Below are 18,396 nucleotides of genomic sequence, written 5' to 3'. Positions count from 1 at the left end.
TGAAGGCATTTGACATCATCGTACCCCTAGGACTGCATTTTTTATTCATTCCCTGGCCTCCGCTGATTATTACTCAGTTTGTTTGTGCTAGGATTGATGATTGATCAATCGATAATAATTTTCACTCTGTGGAAACCTCCAACTCTGGACAATCATGTCCTGTGACCGACTGCAGTCTTCTGTCTAGGAATAAGAAGGATGACTTTGACTGGGCTGAAGAACACCAGGATGTGGCATCCGATCAATCAATCATTCAATCAATGTTGGCATTTGTAGAGCGCTCCAATTACTCAGTGAGTGGGTACTCTGGAGCGCTCTTTTCCCCAAAGGCAACTGCAAAAAGGTAGGCCTTTAGGAGGGACTTGAAAGTCTGGAGGGAATCAATGTTACGGAGCTGGTTCCACAGTTTTAGAGCAGCTTCCGCAAAGGAACGACCACCAAGAGTCTGGCACTTGAACCGAGGAACCTCAAGGAACATCGCAGATCCTGATCTAAGGCTCTGATCCAGTGCTTTTACAAGTGATGTATCCATCTGGTATCAAACCCAAAGTATTCAGATTTCAGACATCTGCGTATTCATACAGGAGAGAAACCATAATGCCTGTGATATTTTGTGGGAAGCGATTTTCACCTGTATGAAGTAACAGTATGAAGAGGCAATAACTTCTTTTACATAAATCACCAAAAATACAGACATCAGACTGTCATGTTGGAGGTATCTGACAATAAAAATGCCATTGTGACTTGTGGAAAGCAATCATGCAATGGGTGTTTTATTGTATTTGTCAGTCATTGTTGGTGCCTGTGAGGTCACCAATGGACGGACATGCTGGCATTATCATGATTATTTGAAACTTGTGTACTTGTAAGCTGCCTTCCTTTTGTACTTTCTGTAAAGGCATTAATATCAGTACATTCTCACGAAAAATAGTTGTGCTTGCAGCTGCGTAGCATAATACATACGACGGATGTTTATTTCCCTTTCAGAAGAATTTCCAAAAAACATGCTTGTGTACAACAAGCTTTCAGGACTAACATTTGTCATGAGTAAAGGGATTATGCATAACGATGCTCGAGGTGTGCTAAGCTTCAGTTTCCTAAGGAGAGCCTTAACATCACGCTCAATTATATCATTTCAATATTTCCAGCTCATGCATCATGCAAATTCGGTTTGCAGTAGGAAAAGTGCCGCCAAGTCGAAGGCAGCAACTGCTGTTTGTGATGTCTGTGGGAAAGAATTCATGAATGTCAAGACCTTGCGCGTCCACAAAGGTTCCGTCCATGGTGATCGGCCCCTGTATACTTGTGATGTTTGCCAAAAGACGTACTACAACCGTTCTCACTTCCGTGACCACGTGAACAGCCACAACGAGGTGAAGAATTACACGTGTCCCAGTTGTGGAAAAGTATTGGGTCACCAGTCTTCTTTGTCTAGACACATGAAGGATGGGAAGTGTGTCAGGGGGTGAGTTTGGCTGCAGATGATTTCTTCCTCTACATAGAATTCGATAGTACAGTGGAACCTGCCTTAGCGAACACCTCTCTATTAAGGACACTAGTTTTGGTCCCAAATTGGTTGTTTCCATTCAATTTGACCTCTCTATTAAGGACAGCACTTGTCAGTCCCGAGGGTATCCCTAATAGAGAGGTTCTACTGTAGTTTAAATACAAAAACTGGCCTTGGTTTATTATAATCAATATTCATCATCAGCTCCCTGTTGTTACCCAAGATACACTAAGGCTTTGGCTGTGATGGCCATGTCTTCTGGCCAAGCTTGATTCCCCTGGGCGGTAGAGAGATGACAGTGTTGGAGAAAGTGAGAGAGTGTCTGTCCCTGCTGTTTGTAAAGTTTGTTTATTATAGTGTCACCCCAAATGAAAGGGCCAGCCAGCTTTCGGCTTATGAGACACTCTTTACTTCCAAACTCCTATCTCTAATGCCAGGAGAAAAGGCAGTTTGTACCCTATATTTAATTAGCTGGCAGCTAACCAACCGGCCAAATCAGAAAGAGGGTTACCAGCGGGCCTCGAACCTTCAACCTTTTGTTCACGATGCGGAAACCTTAAACACTAGGCCATCGATATAGCTAGGGAATACTTTCAGTAAGTGGTGGAAATGCAGGTTGTGTAAAAGGCCATGGTTCCATCAAAGACTGAAAATTATGCTAAAGGGACGTGAAGTGTGATCATTGCAATCACCTTAAAATGTTTTAAATTATCCACTAAGTGATACCTCTTTTGTAAATAATTCATACTTTTTCTTCAGGGATGAAAAGAAGAACAAGAAAGATGCAGCTTTCGTTTGCCAAACCTGTGGTGACCGTTTCAGGGGCAAGAGTGCTCTTCTGGAGCATGACAAAGGAGTACACAAGAATAGACTCTTCAAGTGTTTAAACTGTGGAAAGACATACCGCTGGCGATCGTGTTTTGTTCGTCATAAGAAAAGATGCCAATACGGATTCGAAATAAACTTGCTGTAGGAGAATAGACTAGTCACGTGTTCGAAAAGCTTCCTTCGTTACAAGAAAATGTGTAAACAAGGAGTAGAAATACTGTCCACCAAGGAGTGTAAATAATGAATTATCAAGTGACTGAACTGTTCTGCTAACTTGCACCTTGCGAAGTTCCTCATTCTCAATCTGATGCCAAGAATCGTACCACAATAGAATGATTGAACTCGAGTCAAACCATAGCGTGCCACGCCATTCTTTTGTTGTTCAGTATCAGTTGAAACTGCAGTTCCTTTTTAGCTCACCTCTTAGCAGAGGTGAGCTTATCCCATACCGTGGCGTCCGTCGTCCGTCGTCGTCGTCGTCGTCGTCGTCGTCGTCGTCGTCGTCGTCGTCGTCGTCCGTCGTCGTCCGTCGTCCGTTAGCAGGGCACGTTTCGTAACTGTTAGAGCTATTGAGTTGAAACTTGGTACACATGTACCCTTATGTAATGACACCTTGGAGACCAAGTTTCGGTCCGATTCGTTTCATGGTTTGGCCACCAGGGGGCCAAATGTTAAAAGTGAAAATATGCAATATCTCCCTTAATAGTAGTCGGGAAATTTTGAAAAAAATATGGTAGGTACTTCTAGCAAAGGTGCATCATATATCCTCCGGGTTTTTGATTTGACCTCCTTTTCAAGGTCACAGAGGTCAAATGGTGTAAATCGGCCGTTAGGATGTAACGATGGCACGTTTCTAAACTGCAATGACTATTGATACCAAATTTGGTACACATTTACCCCTTAGTCAGGTGATCTCAGGGACCAAAGTTTGGTCCAATATGATTCACCACTTGACCACCAGGGGGCAAAATCTAAAAACCTTAAAAATGTGATTATTCCTTAACTTCTTGCCCGATTGCCACCAATTTGATATCATGGGTACATCTAACCACGATACAGTATATGTCACACATGTTTTTAATTTGACCTTCTTGTCAAGGTCACAGAGGTCAAATGGCATAAATTCGCCGTCAGGCCGTAACTATGGCACGTTTCTTAACTGCAATGACTATTGATCACAAATTAAGTACACATGTACCCCTTGGTCAGGTGATCTCAGGTACTGAAGTTTGGTGCGATCTGATTTGCCGTTTGGCCTGCAGGGAGGGGGCCAAATCCTAAATTCTTCAAAATGCCATTATTCCTAGTAATGACTTGCCCGATTGGCACCAATTTTATATCATAGGTAGATCTAATTCTAACAACCATTCAATGTGTCACCCGGGTCTTCTTTGATTTGACCTACTTTTCAAGGTCACAGAGGTCGAATGTACTGTAAATTGGCCATTTTGGGGAAATTGTAATTGCTTGGACCTACATCAAACCTAACACTACATGACACAATACCATGCTCTTTATCCATCTTTCCTCCACATGAGGTGAGCACAATGGCCCTGGCCATTTCATTAGTATCTTTCAGAAGGGCTGTTACTTTATCAGTAGTCTCGCTGCATTCCCTGCATTCCATCCTCCACTCATCCTCTGTCGCGACAACACTAACATTACACTGACTCGTGGTTGTCACACGAGATACGCACTAAAAGCCATCATAATTGAAGAGCAGGTGTTCAATGAGTAATGGTTCAGGGATGCTGACCTGACCCAAATGCACAGTGCATGTTGTATAGAAGAAGTGTAACCTGATCCGGAGGTTGGCACTATCAAATCGGGCCGTCATTCAAATACTTTGTGTCGAGGAATTTGATTGGCCACCCGTTTATGATGGTACGTCTGACAGATTACCTGGGAGGAGTTATCGACGGTGAAAGGAGGAGACTTTAGGACTGATATTCACGGCCGATAAATCGGCATGCTTTCAGGCTCTGTCTACTCATTGAAATTGAAGGAAGAGAGTTCTGTGGGTTTTGAGCTCATCTCAGTTAAGCTTGCTAGTTGCAGGTGCATGTCTTTCTTTGTTTTCCAGTTGTGTCGATGTTCATCACAGATTTTCAGGAATCTTTGACTCCTTCAGTGAAAATGAGGTCAAATGACCTTAATATTTTGCTATGGAAACACATCTTGACTCTCTTTTTCTGTATTTTACAGTTTCGCATGCAACGTTCGGTCGACCCGTCGGTTAAAGTCCCGTTGAAATGTCCAATGTGTCCAGCAGTCTTACAGTGTTCAGAAAGCTTTCAAAACCACCTGAAGATTTATCATGGGGAGTCGGTGTTCAAACACAAGTGTGGAACTTGTGATAAGATCTTTGGATCGAAAATTGATTTGGCACGGCATGTCAGGATTCATACCGGAGAGAAACCATTTGCTTGCGACATATGTGGCAAGGCATTTGCTCAGAAAGGAAACATGCAGTCTCATCGACTCGTTCATTTGTAACCTGATATAATTAGACAAGGTTTGCCAAAGTTGTAGTTGATTAGGACTCTCTGTTCCAAGTGTTTATTGTTTCTGTACACTTTCAGATGTTAGTGTGTAATGCCCTCTATACAGGAAGTTTAACATTTTGGTGCCATCTGGCAGGAAGTTTCTCTCATTACATAAGTATCTGACACGATGTATAAGCCTAATGAGGAACCTGCCTATAGGGGGCCCTGCAGGCAAGTGGACCATGGTTGTAATGAGAAGCCATTTACCGGGTCAATGATTATTGAATATTTCAGCAATTAATTACTCTACATGGGGAAATAGCACCAAAGGTGTTGTTTTATTGGTCCTTAATTTTTTTTGATGAGTTTAGGGAGAAAATCAACAAAGCTTAATTTTAATGGAAAATGCACCGAAAGTGTACCTTTTAGTACTGGTGCTGCCATCTGGATTTTTAGTTCTGCATGTTCCTCATTGGTGTACAGGCTTTTCAATTGCATGAACTTCACAGCTTTAACCGTCATAATGAAAACCCCATGCTCACAATTTTGGAGGTACGATCCCTAAAAAGTATGTCATCTTCTGAAGCATTGTTGCACCTAAAAACCCTCAAATGCTCCCAATTGTCATAAAATGCCACAACAAGTCATAAATTTTGCATCAAATAGCTGTTTTCTGACCAGGGACGCAGATGATGGCATGAAATAATGTGCCTATACATGTAAGTGCCCATAAGTGAAAAATATAGGAGCTGTTTATACCAAACTTGTGCAATTGTAAGGCCTGTTAAAAGAAGTATTTTAGTATTTTTGAGTTTGATTATAGATAACCTTGATAGAACTTACTTTAATAACCTCCAGTTAGAAAAATGTATATTCAGTATAAAGATTTTCACAATAAATTCTATATTTAAGATACCAGCCTGGTTTTCGTTCATTTTATTAAGTGTGGAGGAATAGTCCAAAAGTGGGCTGCAATTTTAAGACCCAACTGCGCCACCCCAAATAAGGAGTTTGTACATACATTGTATGTGGTACACCAAGACGCTCTACTCTTTTTTTATTAAAGATATAGTTTCAAGGAGAATGGTGAAAAAGAGGTTCAGTTAACCTAGTCAAGTCTCAAGGACACAGAAATGAACACTTTGATACACCAAGTTTTTCATGACTTCATTTGAATTGGAAACTTCTGTGATAATGAGCTAATATTCAAACTTTTATTTTTTTGTTCTTACAGATTGGTCATGAAAGGTCGATGTGGAATCTGTTGAAATGTCCCTTATGCGGCATCTTTTGTGGGTCCACTAAATATCTTGCCAATCACATGAAGATCCATCAAAGGATGAAGCGGCCATTTTCCTGTGAAACTTGTCAGAAGGGATTTAACTTCAAGGCAGATTTAAAACGGCATATTCGGATTCACACAGGAGAGAAACCATACGAATGTCGTGTTTGTGGGAAGAAATTTGCTGTGTTGCATAATATGAAAACACACCAGTTGGTTCACATGAAACCTGTTGCGTCAGGACAAGGAGACTAAACGTTGTTGCCTTGCCGAAGACGACTGAGTTGGTACTTTACTACCGACGAACAGGATCAAGGGAAAACTTTTGATACTTTCTTATACTTACAGTTTGATCACCGGACAAAGTGTCTAGAGATATATGCTGTGACTTCCGAATAATAGACTGGACATCCATCACTTGGTTGGGATTCAATCTGCTAAAGCATTAAAACACTACTATTTGTGATACAGGAATCCATATGATATGTAATCATGGGTGTCTTCTCACTCATTGGACTGCTTATTTCTTCCAGGTGTCTGTTTCAGTAGTTACCCATAACTTCTCAAGTGGCTATCAACGGAGTTTTCCTCTCGAAGTCTGGACAATGAATAGAATTAGGTTTGCCTTGTTTACAAAAAACATGGGAAAATTTTTAGTTCAATAAACTCTTTGTTATATTTACAGTTTAAACATCCTTCAAAGAATCCCAAGATGTACGATGTGACATCCTTTGGACTCGGGAACATTGCCCTATTGAGGTGCCAGTACTGTGACTTCGTTACCTCAAACCTTGACAAGTCTAAAACCCATGCAAGGACCCATTCCAGAGAGCTTCCATACCAGTGTCAGCGCTGTAACTTTGTCACTCAAAGCCGCGGAAAACTGGAAATTCACCTGAGGAAACATTCTGGAAAAACCCCTTTTAAGTGTGACTTTTGTGATAAAATATGTTCCTCGAGCAGCGATTTGAAGAAACACATTCGTGTCCATACAGGGGAGAAACCATTTGTTTGTAAAGTTTGTGGAAAGGGGTTCTCGCAGAGTGGGACCCTACGGGGGCATATGATGCTTCATTTGAGATAAACAATGGCACAAAGGATTCATACTGGACAAAAAAAAAATTCATTAAGTTTGTTTGAAAGAGGACTCTGCAGGCGCATATGATGGTTTATTATTTTTAAGGATAAATGATAGAATTTAGGAGGTGGTTCTTCACCCGGAGAGGCACTCGGAGAAAAGGATCCATACTGGATGGAAGCCATTCATCGGGGGTTATTGCACCTTGGGTTCTACCTAACAAGACATATAAACACACAGCTTGTTTTTTCAACGTGAATACTATTCTGAAGTGTCGAAATTTGGGATTCGTGGTAACGTTTATGGCTATGTGGGAAGACGAAATATGTTCAGAGAAATTGTGATTAACATTAGTAATTCAGTATTCCCTGTGCAGCTGGGAAGTTCATGTTCGGTTGTCATATTTGTATTGTAGCATCAACAAATTGACTATGCAAAGAAATCCTAACGTCAGTCTTGAATTTCCGGTTGCTTTAATACTGTATGTTATATGGTGTATATACAGCGTGGCCCGGAATTATTTTCCTCTGCACAATAGAAGTCTATTGTGTATCCATTGTGTGAGGGTAAATAATTGTGGGCCACCCTGTAGACTGTGCCTCTTGTATGAAGTCTCATTACATGTATATCCCTGTAGAATATATTGCAATTCAGGAGTTCTTCAATATCATAATGATCCAACAACCGTATGAAAACTTGTATGAAATTATTGAAGACGATGCACTCCTTTTGTTTTTACAGACACACAAGATCAGAATTGCCAGGGTTGTAGGAGGTGCCACTCACTTGCACCAGGCTACAGACTTAAAATGTCAATTCTGTGGAGCAACGTCTTCAAACCGTGCAAACCTAAAAGTTCACATCAGGAGGAAGCATACCCTGGATCGACCTTTCAAATGTTCTTCTTGCGAGAAGACTTGTGCGACAAAAGACGATCTTCGAAAACACAGATTTACTCATACAAGAGAGAGGCCTCATGAATGTGATGTTTGTGGAAAGAGGTTTTCTTTGAAGAGTAATTTGAGGTCGCATCATTTGTTATTGCACAACCTGGGTGAATATCAATTGAGCTGAGCTTGCATGTTGTCCTTTGTGTGAAATTCGTTTTGCGTTAATTTGGCAAATCTCCATGTTATTGTGAAAATAATGGTGCCATTAGATTTTCCTCATCGGGAGCTTTCTAACGAGTGGTCATGCTGATAGGTTTCAATTTAGCAGTGGTTTCAATCGAATTTCCTTTTTCGCAAAAAAACATTGTAATAAAACCAAAACTATCTATATCTACTGTATAGTCTTGTGAAATGAACAAAAGGCCCAATTTCTGGGCCACAATGATGATGTTGATGATGGTGATGATGATGATGAAATGATGTAAAGATTTATCCTCTTGTTGCATTCCAGCTGAGTTGTGTAACATTTTATATTAATAAAAGCATAAATTAGTTGAATCAAAACTGAGCCCTTGTCTTATTCTTTCAGTCTGCTCACCAATCGCAAAACCAATACAGAGGTCAAACCCTTGCAATGTAAAATATGTGAGGCAGTGTCTACCTACACAAACCAGGAAACCTGAAAGTCTACATGAGAAAATACACAGGCGAAAAGCCGTTCATTTGAAATGTTTGTCACCGAGGATTCTCAACATCGTCAAATCTGAAAATGCACTATTGAGTTCATACAGGAGAGAAACCGTTCGAGTGTATCACTTGTGGGAAAAGGTTTGCGCTCTCAGGACACTTGAAAGCACATCGGTTGGTTCATATGAAATAGTGCAGGTCTAAGGAGATGATGATCGATTTAGTAATTTTGTTCGTTTGAAAATGTGTCGCGAGTGTATTAAGACTTGAAATGACTTGGCTATAGGGGAACATGTGAATGCCATGCAAGATGATTCAAAAAAGATTACCGATGCAATGTCCACTCGGTCCGTGGAGTTTCCATGTTCAGTCCTGAGGCGGGTTTGTTTTTGGAAAAAGGATCGATATTAGTCGTGTAAACTCAATTTTTTTAAGGTCGCTCGCTTTTGAAACTTCTCTCGGCTGTTCATTTAGGGACTGGAATGGTGAATCAAGAGGAAGATACTTAAGAATGAGGAACCTGCACAACAAAACCTGCCAATAGGGGGCCCTGCAGGCAAGTGGACCATGGTTGTAATGAGAAGCCATTTCCCGGGTCAATGATTATTGAATATTTCATCCCTTAATTATTCTACGTGGGGAAATAGCACCAAAAATGTAGTTTTATTGGCCCTTAATTCTATTTTGATGAGTTTTAGGGAGAAAATTAACAAAACTTAAGTGCACTGGAAGTGTACCTTTTAGTACTGGTGCTGCCACCTGGATTTTTAGTTCTGCAGGTTCCTCATTTCATCATTACATCATTTCTTCGCAATTATTCCCACATTTCCTCATTGAAACCTTTAGACATGAACCGTGATTACCTCTGCCAAACATTTTATGTATTTACAGAGAGCTTATCCTAGACAAGAGCAAATCAGCAGATCCAGTGAAAGCTACCCATGGCCGTGGCAATGCAAGATCTGTGGAGCAAGAGCGGCAAGTTACAAAGAGCTGCGTTATCATACGCAAGCACGCCACAAGACAGACGGCTGTTTCAAATGTGAAATTTGCTCCTATTCGTCACCACAGACGTCTGACGTCAAGAAGCACATGAGAAAACACACCGGAGAGAAACCATTTATTTGTCAAAAATGCGGGAAAGCATTCGCCGACCATTCAAATATGAGGAAACATCAGGCGGTTCATTTGAAGTACGTGTACATGTGAAGTCTTGCCACGTGGATATTTCTTTCCAGCGAATTGAAGACTGAAGAGGGCAAGACTTTACTGTCACTGAAATGTTTGTGGGACGTATCATATATCTTAGCAGACTGGAATTGGCACCGGCTTGGTCATACTTGAGGCGCATCAGAAGTTTTTGCGATGACTGCGGACAGTTTTATGTGGGAAAGAGAGCAGAGCAGATCGCAACATAACAAACTGCATATACACTGAGGACTAAAACCATTTAGATGTGAAATTTGTTGGAAGGATTTTGCTGATAAGTGTAATTTGAATTGGCATAAGTTATCTCGAGAGGTTTGTTTTGTTTGTGTTGACCTGAGTCCGATCGCTCATTGAGCAGACGTATGTATTGATGGTAATTCACCAGAATGAGGAAAATAGTTGAGGTTATTTTCTAGACCTCTATGATGTGCAGTAAAACCTCTTTATTAAGGACACCCTCGGGACTGACAAATGCTGTTCTTATGAGAGAGGCATCCTGATTAGATAGGTAAAATTTAATGGAAAAAACCAATTTGGGACTGAAACTAGTGTCCTTAATAGAGAAGTTGTCCTTAATAGAGAGGCGTCCCCTAAGACAGGTTCCACTGTACTTGGTTGCGATGTCTTGAAAGCGAAATTCACTTGGGCACTGTTCGACATTGAACTAACTTATCATTTCAGGGTGGTTCACATTATCTCTCATTTCCTTCAGAAAAGTTAATATCATTAGTTTCATTTCGGAACTGAGTTATTCTTTTCAGGGCCGCCCTAATTTTCTCTCATTCTTGAAATTATGAGAAAAATTTAATCTATTAAATCCATCATTGCATATTTTTCAGTTTTGGACCGAGTGGCGAGAATACAGATCACAATGCACAGTCATGGGAACATCTACCATGAAATCACCTACATGTAGGCAGCTAAGTCAGTGTGAAGTATGCAATAAGCTATTCCCAACAAACTTTAGACTGAAGATTCACATGCGTATTCACACAGGAGAGAAACCATATGCGTGTGATATCTGTGGGCGACGCTTCAGCCAGAAGAGTCATGTGAGGCCTCATCAAATGACTCACACGGGGGAGAAGCCCATAGTTTGTATTGAATGTGGGATGTGTTTCCGTAGGTGGGGACGATTGCATTGTCACCAAGACGAGGCCCACTCTGAAGGAAAAGAGGAGGTGCATGAAGAACCAGCCGATGATAGAAAAGAAAGTTTAGAAGAAACCTACAAAATAGAAGTAGCAGAAGACGTTGCATCAACTCATGAAGTGGAAGGAAGTGATGTGGACTGGAAGCAAATCAGGAATTTGGTTCAACTCTTGTAACTAAAGTTATTCGGAAATGCGTTACTGATCATCGCTGTGGATTTTGTGATAAGACGTTTTCTCATGCGAGTATGCTGACGATCCACGTGCGAAGTCATACGGGAGAGAAACCGTACGCTTGTGAAGATTGCGGCGCCCATTTCCGCCAGAAGAGCCACTTGAAGCAACACCGTATGACTCATACGGGAGAGAAACCAAAGGTGTGTGAACTGTGCGGACAATGCTTTGCTGGAATGAACCGTTTGCGCCGACATAAGTTAAATATCCACTCCAACGAGAAACCGCATGAGTGTGATATTTGTGGGAAAGCCTTTGCTGATTCTGGTAATCTAAAGAAACACAAAATCATTCATACGGGCGAGAAGCCATATGTTTGTTCCGTCTGCAAGAAATCTTTCAATCAGAGCAGTATTTTACGACGACATTTGTTGATCCACACGAAGGTGAAATAGGTGGAGAAGCCAGAGGGAAAGGAAGAGGATACCATGTCACCGCTGCTAAACCCTGCTGATTTTCCTGAATGATCGATTCGGTAATGTAAGTAACGGGGTGGTTTTGGATACAACGAACCCCCTGCTTCTCATGTGCATCATAACACAACGAGGCTTTAATATGACTTATTAGCAGATTGAGTTCTGCTCTGTGAACTAGCAGAATGTTTTTGGCACTTCAGATAGACTGAACAATTTCTTTTTTAAACACTACAAGGTCATCTATAGCACCACAGTTCCTCTTGGTCGTCTCAATATCATGGACTACACGTCCCGGTATCGACCATACTTAATACATCTCAAACAATTTCTTTTTGAAAGGACAGGCAAAGTTTCTTGAATCAGACAGTTACTTCATTCTGAGGATATATATGTATAGACGAAACAAAAAAATTTGACCTATTAACTAACTCTGAACTCCCAATGATAAGGAGATATAGGGGATTTTGTAAGTGTGAAATCCTCTACTATCATGTGCCTTCGCTTGGGCACAATAGCCTACTGGGTTCTTATATGTCTTGGATGTGTTTTAGAACCTCATTAAAATACTAATTTTTTTAAAGCTTAATAGGTACCACTAAACCAGTTAAACTAGTGATGCTAGTTTTTGGCTCACCGTCAGGGGAGTCTATACGATAGCCCTGTGTCCGTCGTCGTCCGTCGTCCGTATCCTGTGTGGCACGTTTCTTAACCACTTGTGCTATGAACTTGAAACGTTGTATACTTAATGTCCTAGGTCACATGACCTTTGGCAGCGAATTTCGGTCCGGTCTGATTCTTCACCTGGCCACCAGGGGGCTAAAACCTAAAACTTAAAAAGTGTGATAAATCGTTTATTACTGATTTGTTTCTGCTAAAAATTTTATGGTGGGTACCCCTAGCAAGGATACATCACATATCATACGGGTTTTTGATTTGACCTACTTGTCAAGGTCACAGAGGTCAAACTCTAAAATTTCACCGATTGTGGCACGTTTTGTCTTTATACGTCCTATCGTCTGTAAATTTAGTATGTAGACACCTGTTACGTAGCTCTACATGTTGAGAAAAAATCAGGTCGATGTGGCGTACTTTTCAAGGTCACAGAGGTCAAATGGTGTGAATTGGCCGTTAGTGTGTAAATATGGCAGGTTTCTTAACCACTAAAACTATGAACTTTAAACTTAGTACACATGACCCCCTAGGTCAGATAACCTGTGACACTGATTTTCGGTCCGGTCTGATTCTTAACTTGGCCACCAGGGGGCCAAAACCAAAAATTTGAATAGTGCCATATCTCGCTTATTACTCATTAGTTTTTGGTAAAAATTTTATGGTAGATACTCTTAGCAAGGATACATCACATATGATACGGGTTTTTGATTTGACGTACTTGTCAAGGTCACAGAGGTCAAATGGCGTAAATTGGCCATTTGAGCGTAACTGTGGAACGTTTGTTAACCTCTAAGGCTATGAACTTGAGACTTTGTACAAAGGACCCCCTAGGTCAGCTGACCTCTGATCCTGAATTTCAGTCCGGTCTGATTCTCGACTTGGCCACCAGGGGGCCAAAAGTGAAAACCTAGAAAGTGTGATATCTCGCTTATTAGTGATTCGTATTCAATAACCTTTTTATGGTAGGTTCTCCTAGCAAGGATACATCACATATCATATAAGTTTTTGATTTGACCTGCTTTTCAAGGTCACAGAGGTCAAATGGCGTAAATTGGTCATTTGATTGTAACTATGGCACGTTTCTTAACCACTAAAGCTATGAACTTGAAATTTGGTACACATGACTCTCTACATCATGTAACCTCTGGCACCGAATTTCGATCTGATCTGGTACTCAACTTGGCCACCAGGAGGCCAAAACTAAAATATGTAAAAAGTGCAATATCTCGTTTATTAGTGACTTGTTTTTGATAATATTCTTATGGTACTTACTCCAAGCAACGATACATCACATGTCATAGCGACTTTGGTTTGACCTATATACTATACATGTACAATGTTTCTTAACCTGGATGAATTCCAAAGCACCAAATATCTATACGGTGAGCAAAATGGCCCCTGGCCGTTTCATTGTTGTAAAAGATACTATTGTCAAATTTGGAACCTACATTTGTACTGCTAATGCACGATTCTGGAAGAAGAGTACGATATTTTAGACAAAAGAAATATGATAGTAATTTCAGTGAAGCAACGTTTATTCTTCATGAAAATAGTACAGCGCAAGAATACAGACGCCAGCCTCGCTTTGGCCGCACCTAGCAATCGATACCGCACGCGCTACGCTACCTGGCCGTTGCTAGTTAACTTAACCCCTGCTTGTCTACATCAGCTGTGATCAAAGTGAAATGGTCCAGGGACCATGTGCTCACCTGTGTCAAAGGGAAGGCTATGGGGTCAGTGATTCTGACATTGGTAAATCTATATATATCACTTTATGGTCAGACAAGCAATTGTCCATGACCGCGAAACCGTGAATCGCATCATGCAATAGTTCGGTCTCTGAAGAGGGATTGCCCAGGAGAACATTTGTACCAAGTTTGACATCTCTGGCTTAAGTAATTACAAACTGTGCCACTGTTATCTAACATCGGTGCCCCGTCAGACGACCTTGACCTTGTGACCTTGAAAAGTAGGTTGAAAAAAATGCGGAGGATATATGATGTAACACTGCAAGAAGTACCTACCATATTTTTTTCTTCAAATCTTTCACTTTCAGACCAGTAATAAGAGAGAAACCCCATATTTTCATTATGACCTTCGGCCCTCTGGTGGCCAAACCGTGAATCATGTGAGACCGCAATTTGGCCTCTGAGTAGCGATCAACCAGGGGTACATGTGTACCAAGATAGAGTTCAATAGCTTCAGCGGTTACAAAACGTGCCACTGTTGTCTAACGGCAGTGCCCCTGGACGACCTTGACCTTGTGACCTTGAAAAGTAGGTAAAAAAACCTGCAAAGGGTGTATGATGTAACACTGCAAGAAGTACCTATCATATTTTTTTTCAGACTTTTCGGACTAGTATTAAGCAAGCAATTGCATATTTTCGCTTTTAACGTTTGGCCCGCTATTGGCCAAACCGTGAATTGTATTACGCCAAGATTCGGTCTCTGAGTAGGGGTCACCCAGGGGAACATTTGTACCAAGTTTGAGATCTGTGGCTAAAGTGGTTACGAAACGTGCCACCACCGACTAACGGCGTTGCTGCCGACAAACTTTGACCTCTGTGACCTTCAAAAGTAGGTCAAATCAAAAACCCGGAGGATATGTGATGTCCCATTGGTAGAAGTACCTACCATATTTTTTCAATTTTTTTGGACCAGTAATAAGGGAGAGAACACAATTTTTCCATTTTTGACCTCTGGCCCCCTGGTGGCAAAACCGTGTATCATATGACGCCGCGATTCGGTCCCTGAGTAGCGGTCACCTAGGGGTACATGTGTACCAAGTTAGAGTTCTAAAGCTTGAGCGGTTACAAAACGTGACACCCATGTCTAACGACAACGACGACGGACACTGCGTGATGGTAAAGGCTCACAGGTGAGCCAAAAAGGGTCCCCCTGAATTTCTAAATCTCTTCCGTCACACTATATCAGGTTCTGTAGTATTACTTCCACATTAATAGTCTTCATTTATTTGTGATATTATATACCATAATGGTAAACCTCAGCGCAAACTAAAGAAATCTATTGTTTTTATTTTGTAGATCGACAATGGAAAAAGGCAGGCCCTGTCCAGAAGTCCAAGGATGCCTCATGAATGTCCTAAGTGCGACAACACCTTCGAATTTACGGAGGAATTGAAACTGCATGACCTGCAATGTCATCCGTCCGAATCTGATGATGTACCTCAAAATCATGAAAAGAAATATCGGTGTGAATTGTGTGACAAAATGTTCATGTTTCCGTGTGCACTGAAATCTCACATGCGCGGCCATACAGGAGAAAAACCATTCGCTTGTAAAACCTGTGGGAAAGTTTTTTCTAGTAAGGGTAACTTGAAAGAACACATAAAGTGGCGACATAGTGGACAAGTGAGGAACTACACCTGTGATGTAAAAACGTGTGGGAAAGGTTTTCTGCGAAAACCTGATCTCGCTCGGCACAACTTCTCTGTTCATAGTAAGCAAAAACCCCATGAGTGTGACATTTGTCGGCGACGTTTTGCTGATAAGGGTAACCTTAAGAAGCACAAGGTGACTCACTCACAGACACGCCCATATGTTTGTGAAATTTGTGGAAAAGGTTTCACGCAAAATTTCTATTTCGGCGTGCATATGAGGAATCATACAGGAGAGAAACCATTCGCTTGTGATATTTGTGGGGAAGCATTCGCTAGTAAACAGGAGGTGAAAAGACATATGCAAAAGATCCATTCGAAATGAGGTTTTCTCTGTGTCTTGTTAGAAGGAAATTTGTTCTCATTTCATTGCCTGCGGCGTTGGTTTCTGTAGTTTCTATGAAATTTATGCTTGGTATTCCGGTTATATGAGAGTTTGTGGCATTCTGAGAATTGGATCCACCTCCTCCTATGGTTATGAGCCAAGTGCTCCAATCACTGTGCCATTTCCAAACATTGGCACTAGGTTCATTTTAAGTCGTGGTCTTATTGGACTCGTATTCATGTCTTGGGTGATATTCTCTGTCGTATGTGACGTCTTCTAGGCTTTTATTTCTTACTACATTTGCAGATGCGTCCCAGAATCCCTCACAAACGTTTAACCGAGGAAAATTTATAAAAAACTCATTGTGCTCATGTCACTTCTAGGGCTGTGTTGTATTCTAAACTCAAATTCACAAAATATATTTATTTTATTTTGCAGGCATCGGGGCAAATCGAGAAATCTAAGGATGCCTCATGAATGCACTAAATGAGACGACGCCTTTGAATTTAGGGGCAGTTGCTACTGCAAGATCTACGCTGTCATTCATCGGCAGAATCTGATGCTGTACCTTTGCAATATCGAGGGAAAAGATTGTAAATTATGTGCCAGAATATTCAAAGCTCCAAGTGCCCTGAAAGACCACATGCGTTCTCATATAGGAGAAAAGCTGTGGGAAAGCTTTTGCTGATAAACGTGAACTGAAAAAGCATAAAGTGAAAATTCATTTGAAACGGGGTCTTTGAAGGAGTGGAAGATCTGGTTCCATTTAAGTGGGAAACTGCAGAGGTTTAGACTAATTCTTTGTCTTATTCATTGTCGTTTTGAAGGAATTTGTGTGGGATTCTTTTTTCTGGGCATGTATCTGTATTTGGCTCTAATTATGGTTTTGGTTTGTGCACTGTGCCCAGTTTTGTCCAGGCAAACTTTGTCTTATACCGACAGTTGTTTCAGATGCATGCATCAAAAATGGATACTAAACTATTTCTAGGTGGCAATTAAGTAGCTTCTTCGTTTTGCATACAGTAGAACCTCCCTTAGCGGACACCTCTCTATTAAGGACAACCTCTCTATAAAGGACACTGATTTTGGTCCCAAATGGGTTGTTTCCATTCAATGTCACCTCTCTAATCAGGACACCTCTCGATTAGGGACAGCAATTGTCTGTCCTTAATACGAAGGTTCTACTGTATTTCTCATTTTCTACTTAACAGCTTTCAGTGTTTTGCCAGAGAGACAGGTCCGATGGCAAGAACTCCTCATCTAAATTCACCTTAAGCTGACCCTTATTTCAGGTGCATGTACCACGCATGAATGCTGACTTGTAGTAATGCTAGTAATGTAGCCTCCACATTTGCTCATTGTCATTTTCCACTTGCTATTTTCAGTGTTTAGCACCAGGGACAGATTCGCTACCAAGAAGTCAGGGCTTGAAATGTCAAGTTTGTGGAAAGGTATCCAGTTCTCGGTCCAATTTTGAAGCTCATATGCGCATGCATTCGGGAGAAAAACCATTTAAGTGCAATGCTTGTGACAAATCTTGTTCGACTCGAGGGAACCTTGTCTCCCACATGCGTATTCATACAGGAGAGAAACCATTTGCTTGTACTATTTGTCAAAAAAGATTTGCTCATAAACAGCATCTAAAGTTGCATCATATCAGGAAACATCGGAAGGTGAAATTATAAGGTGTCCTAAATTTTTCTATTTTCGTCATATTGCACTTAAAGGGACACTATAGGCAGCAGCTAGGTGGGTATTAAAAGACAAAAAATATACAAAGTCGCCGATAGGAGTCTCTCACATCTCGCATTATGTCAAAACTATTCACGCTTGTATGAGTGACATATTTAGTGCTGATTCAAGCATGACCCAGTGCCCTTGCTGTGCATATCAGTCACCCGAAGATGCCCAAGTTAACCCCTGCTGTTGCCTATAGTCCCCCTTTAAGGACAGTGCCGTCACTAAAACGTCGGTGTTAAACTAACTTTGTATTGTGTTCAGCTTCACACATATTTTAATGTCACAGTCTATAGCGTATAAAGACAACTTTCTGTATAACATTTTTGGTACATGTTTGTAGACAGGTTGAAATTTCTTCACATAAAACAGTTAAGTTTTGAGGCCCTGGGCTGAGTTGTTCAAAACCACGTTAGCTTTAACGGTGCCGTTAATGCAAGTATCAATTTGTGTTTGTACCCCCCCCCTCCTCAAGGGTACGACACCTTATCACCCTA

General features: G+C 41.1%; 2 protein-coding genes across 7 annotated transcripts in view; both read left to right on the top strand.

Moving 5' to 3' along the window:
• LOC135487865 (zinc finger protein 878-like) overlaps positions 1 to 17,918 on the top strand; it is a 47,086-nt gene extending 29,168 nt beyond the window's left edge. The window contains exons 4-5 of one of the 6 annotated variants that reach the window (XM_064772000.1): positions 1,149 to 1,465; positions 2,267 to 2,747. In XM_064772000.1, coding sequence (XP_064628070.1) covers positions 1,149 to 1,465; positions 2,267 to 2,480 — 531 coding nt within the window. In that variant the 3' untranslated portion in view covers positions 2,481 to 2,747. The other 5 variants (XM_064772007.1, XM_064772002.1, XM_064772001.1 and 2 more) reach the window with 5 other exon arrangements.
• LOC135487665 (zinc finger protein 431-like) lies at positions 9,638 to 16,162 on the top strand. Its single transcript, XM_064771695.1, has 3 exons — positions 9,638 to 9,951; positions 11,094 to 11,280; positions 15,485 to 16,162. Exons 1-3 carry the CDS (start codon positions 9,638 to 9,640, stop codon positions 16,160 to 16,162), a joined length of 1,179 nt encoding a protein of 392 aa, XP_064627765.1.
• Positions 17,919 to 18,396: the final 478 nt, after the last annotated feature.

The sequence above is a fragment of the Lineus longissimus genome, chromosome 5 (assembly GCF_910592395.1).
Source record: "Lineus longissimus chromosome 5, tnLinLong1.2, whole genome shotgun sequence".
Lineage (NCBI taxonomy): Eukaryota > Metazoa > Nemertea > Pilidiophora > Heteronemertea > Lineidae > Lineus > Lineus longissimus.
The sequence above is the reverse complement of the archived record's forward strand: the minus strand, read 5'-3'. Positions and strand labels throughout refer to the sequence as shown.

Bases quoted from the DNA above. Each gene is read 5' to 3' on its own strand.
- LOC135487665 (XM_064771695.1), top strand. From the start codon at position 9,638: ATGTATTTACAGAGAGCTTATCCTAGACAAGAGCAAATCAGCAGATCC. The intron at 9,952-11,093 runs GTACGTGTACAT...GTGTTTCCGTAG, and splicing joins CATCAGGCGGTTCATTTGAA to GTGGGGACGATTGCATTGTC. The intron at 11,281-15,484 runs GTTCAACTCTTG...TTTATTTTGTAG, and splicing joins GGAAGCAAATCAGGAATTTG to ATCGACAATGGAAAAAGGCA.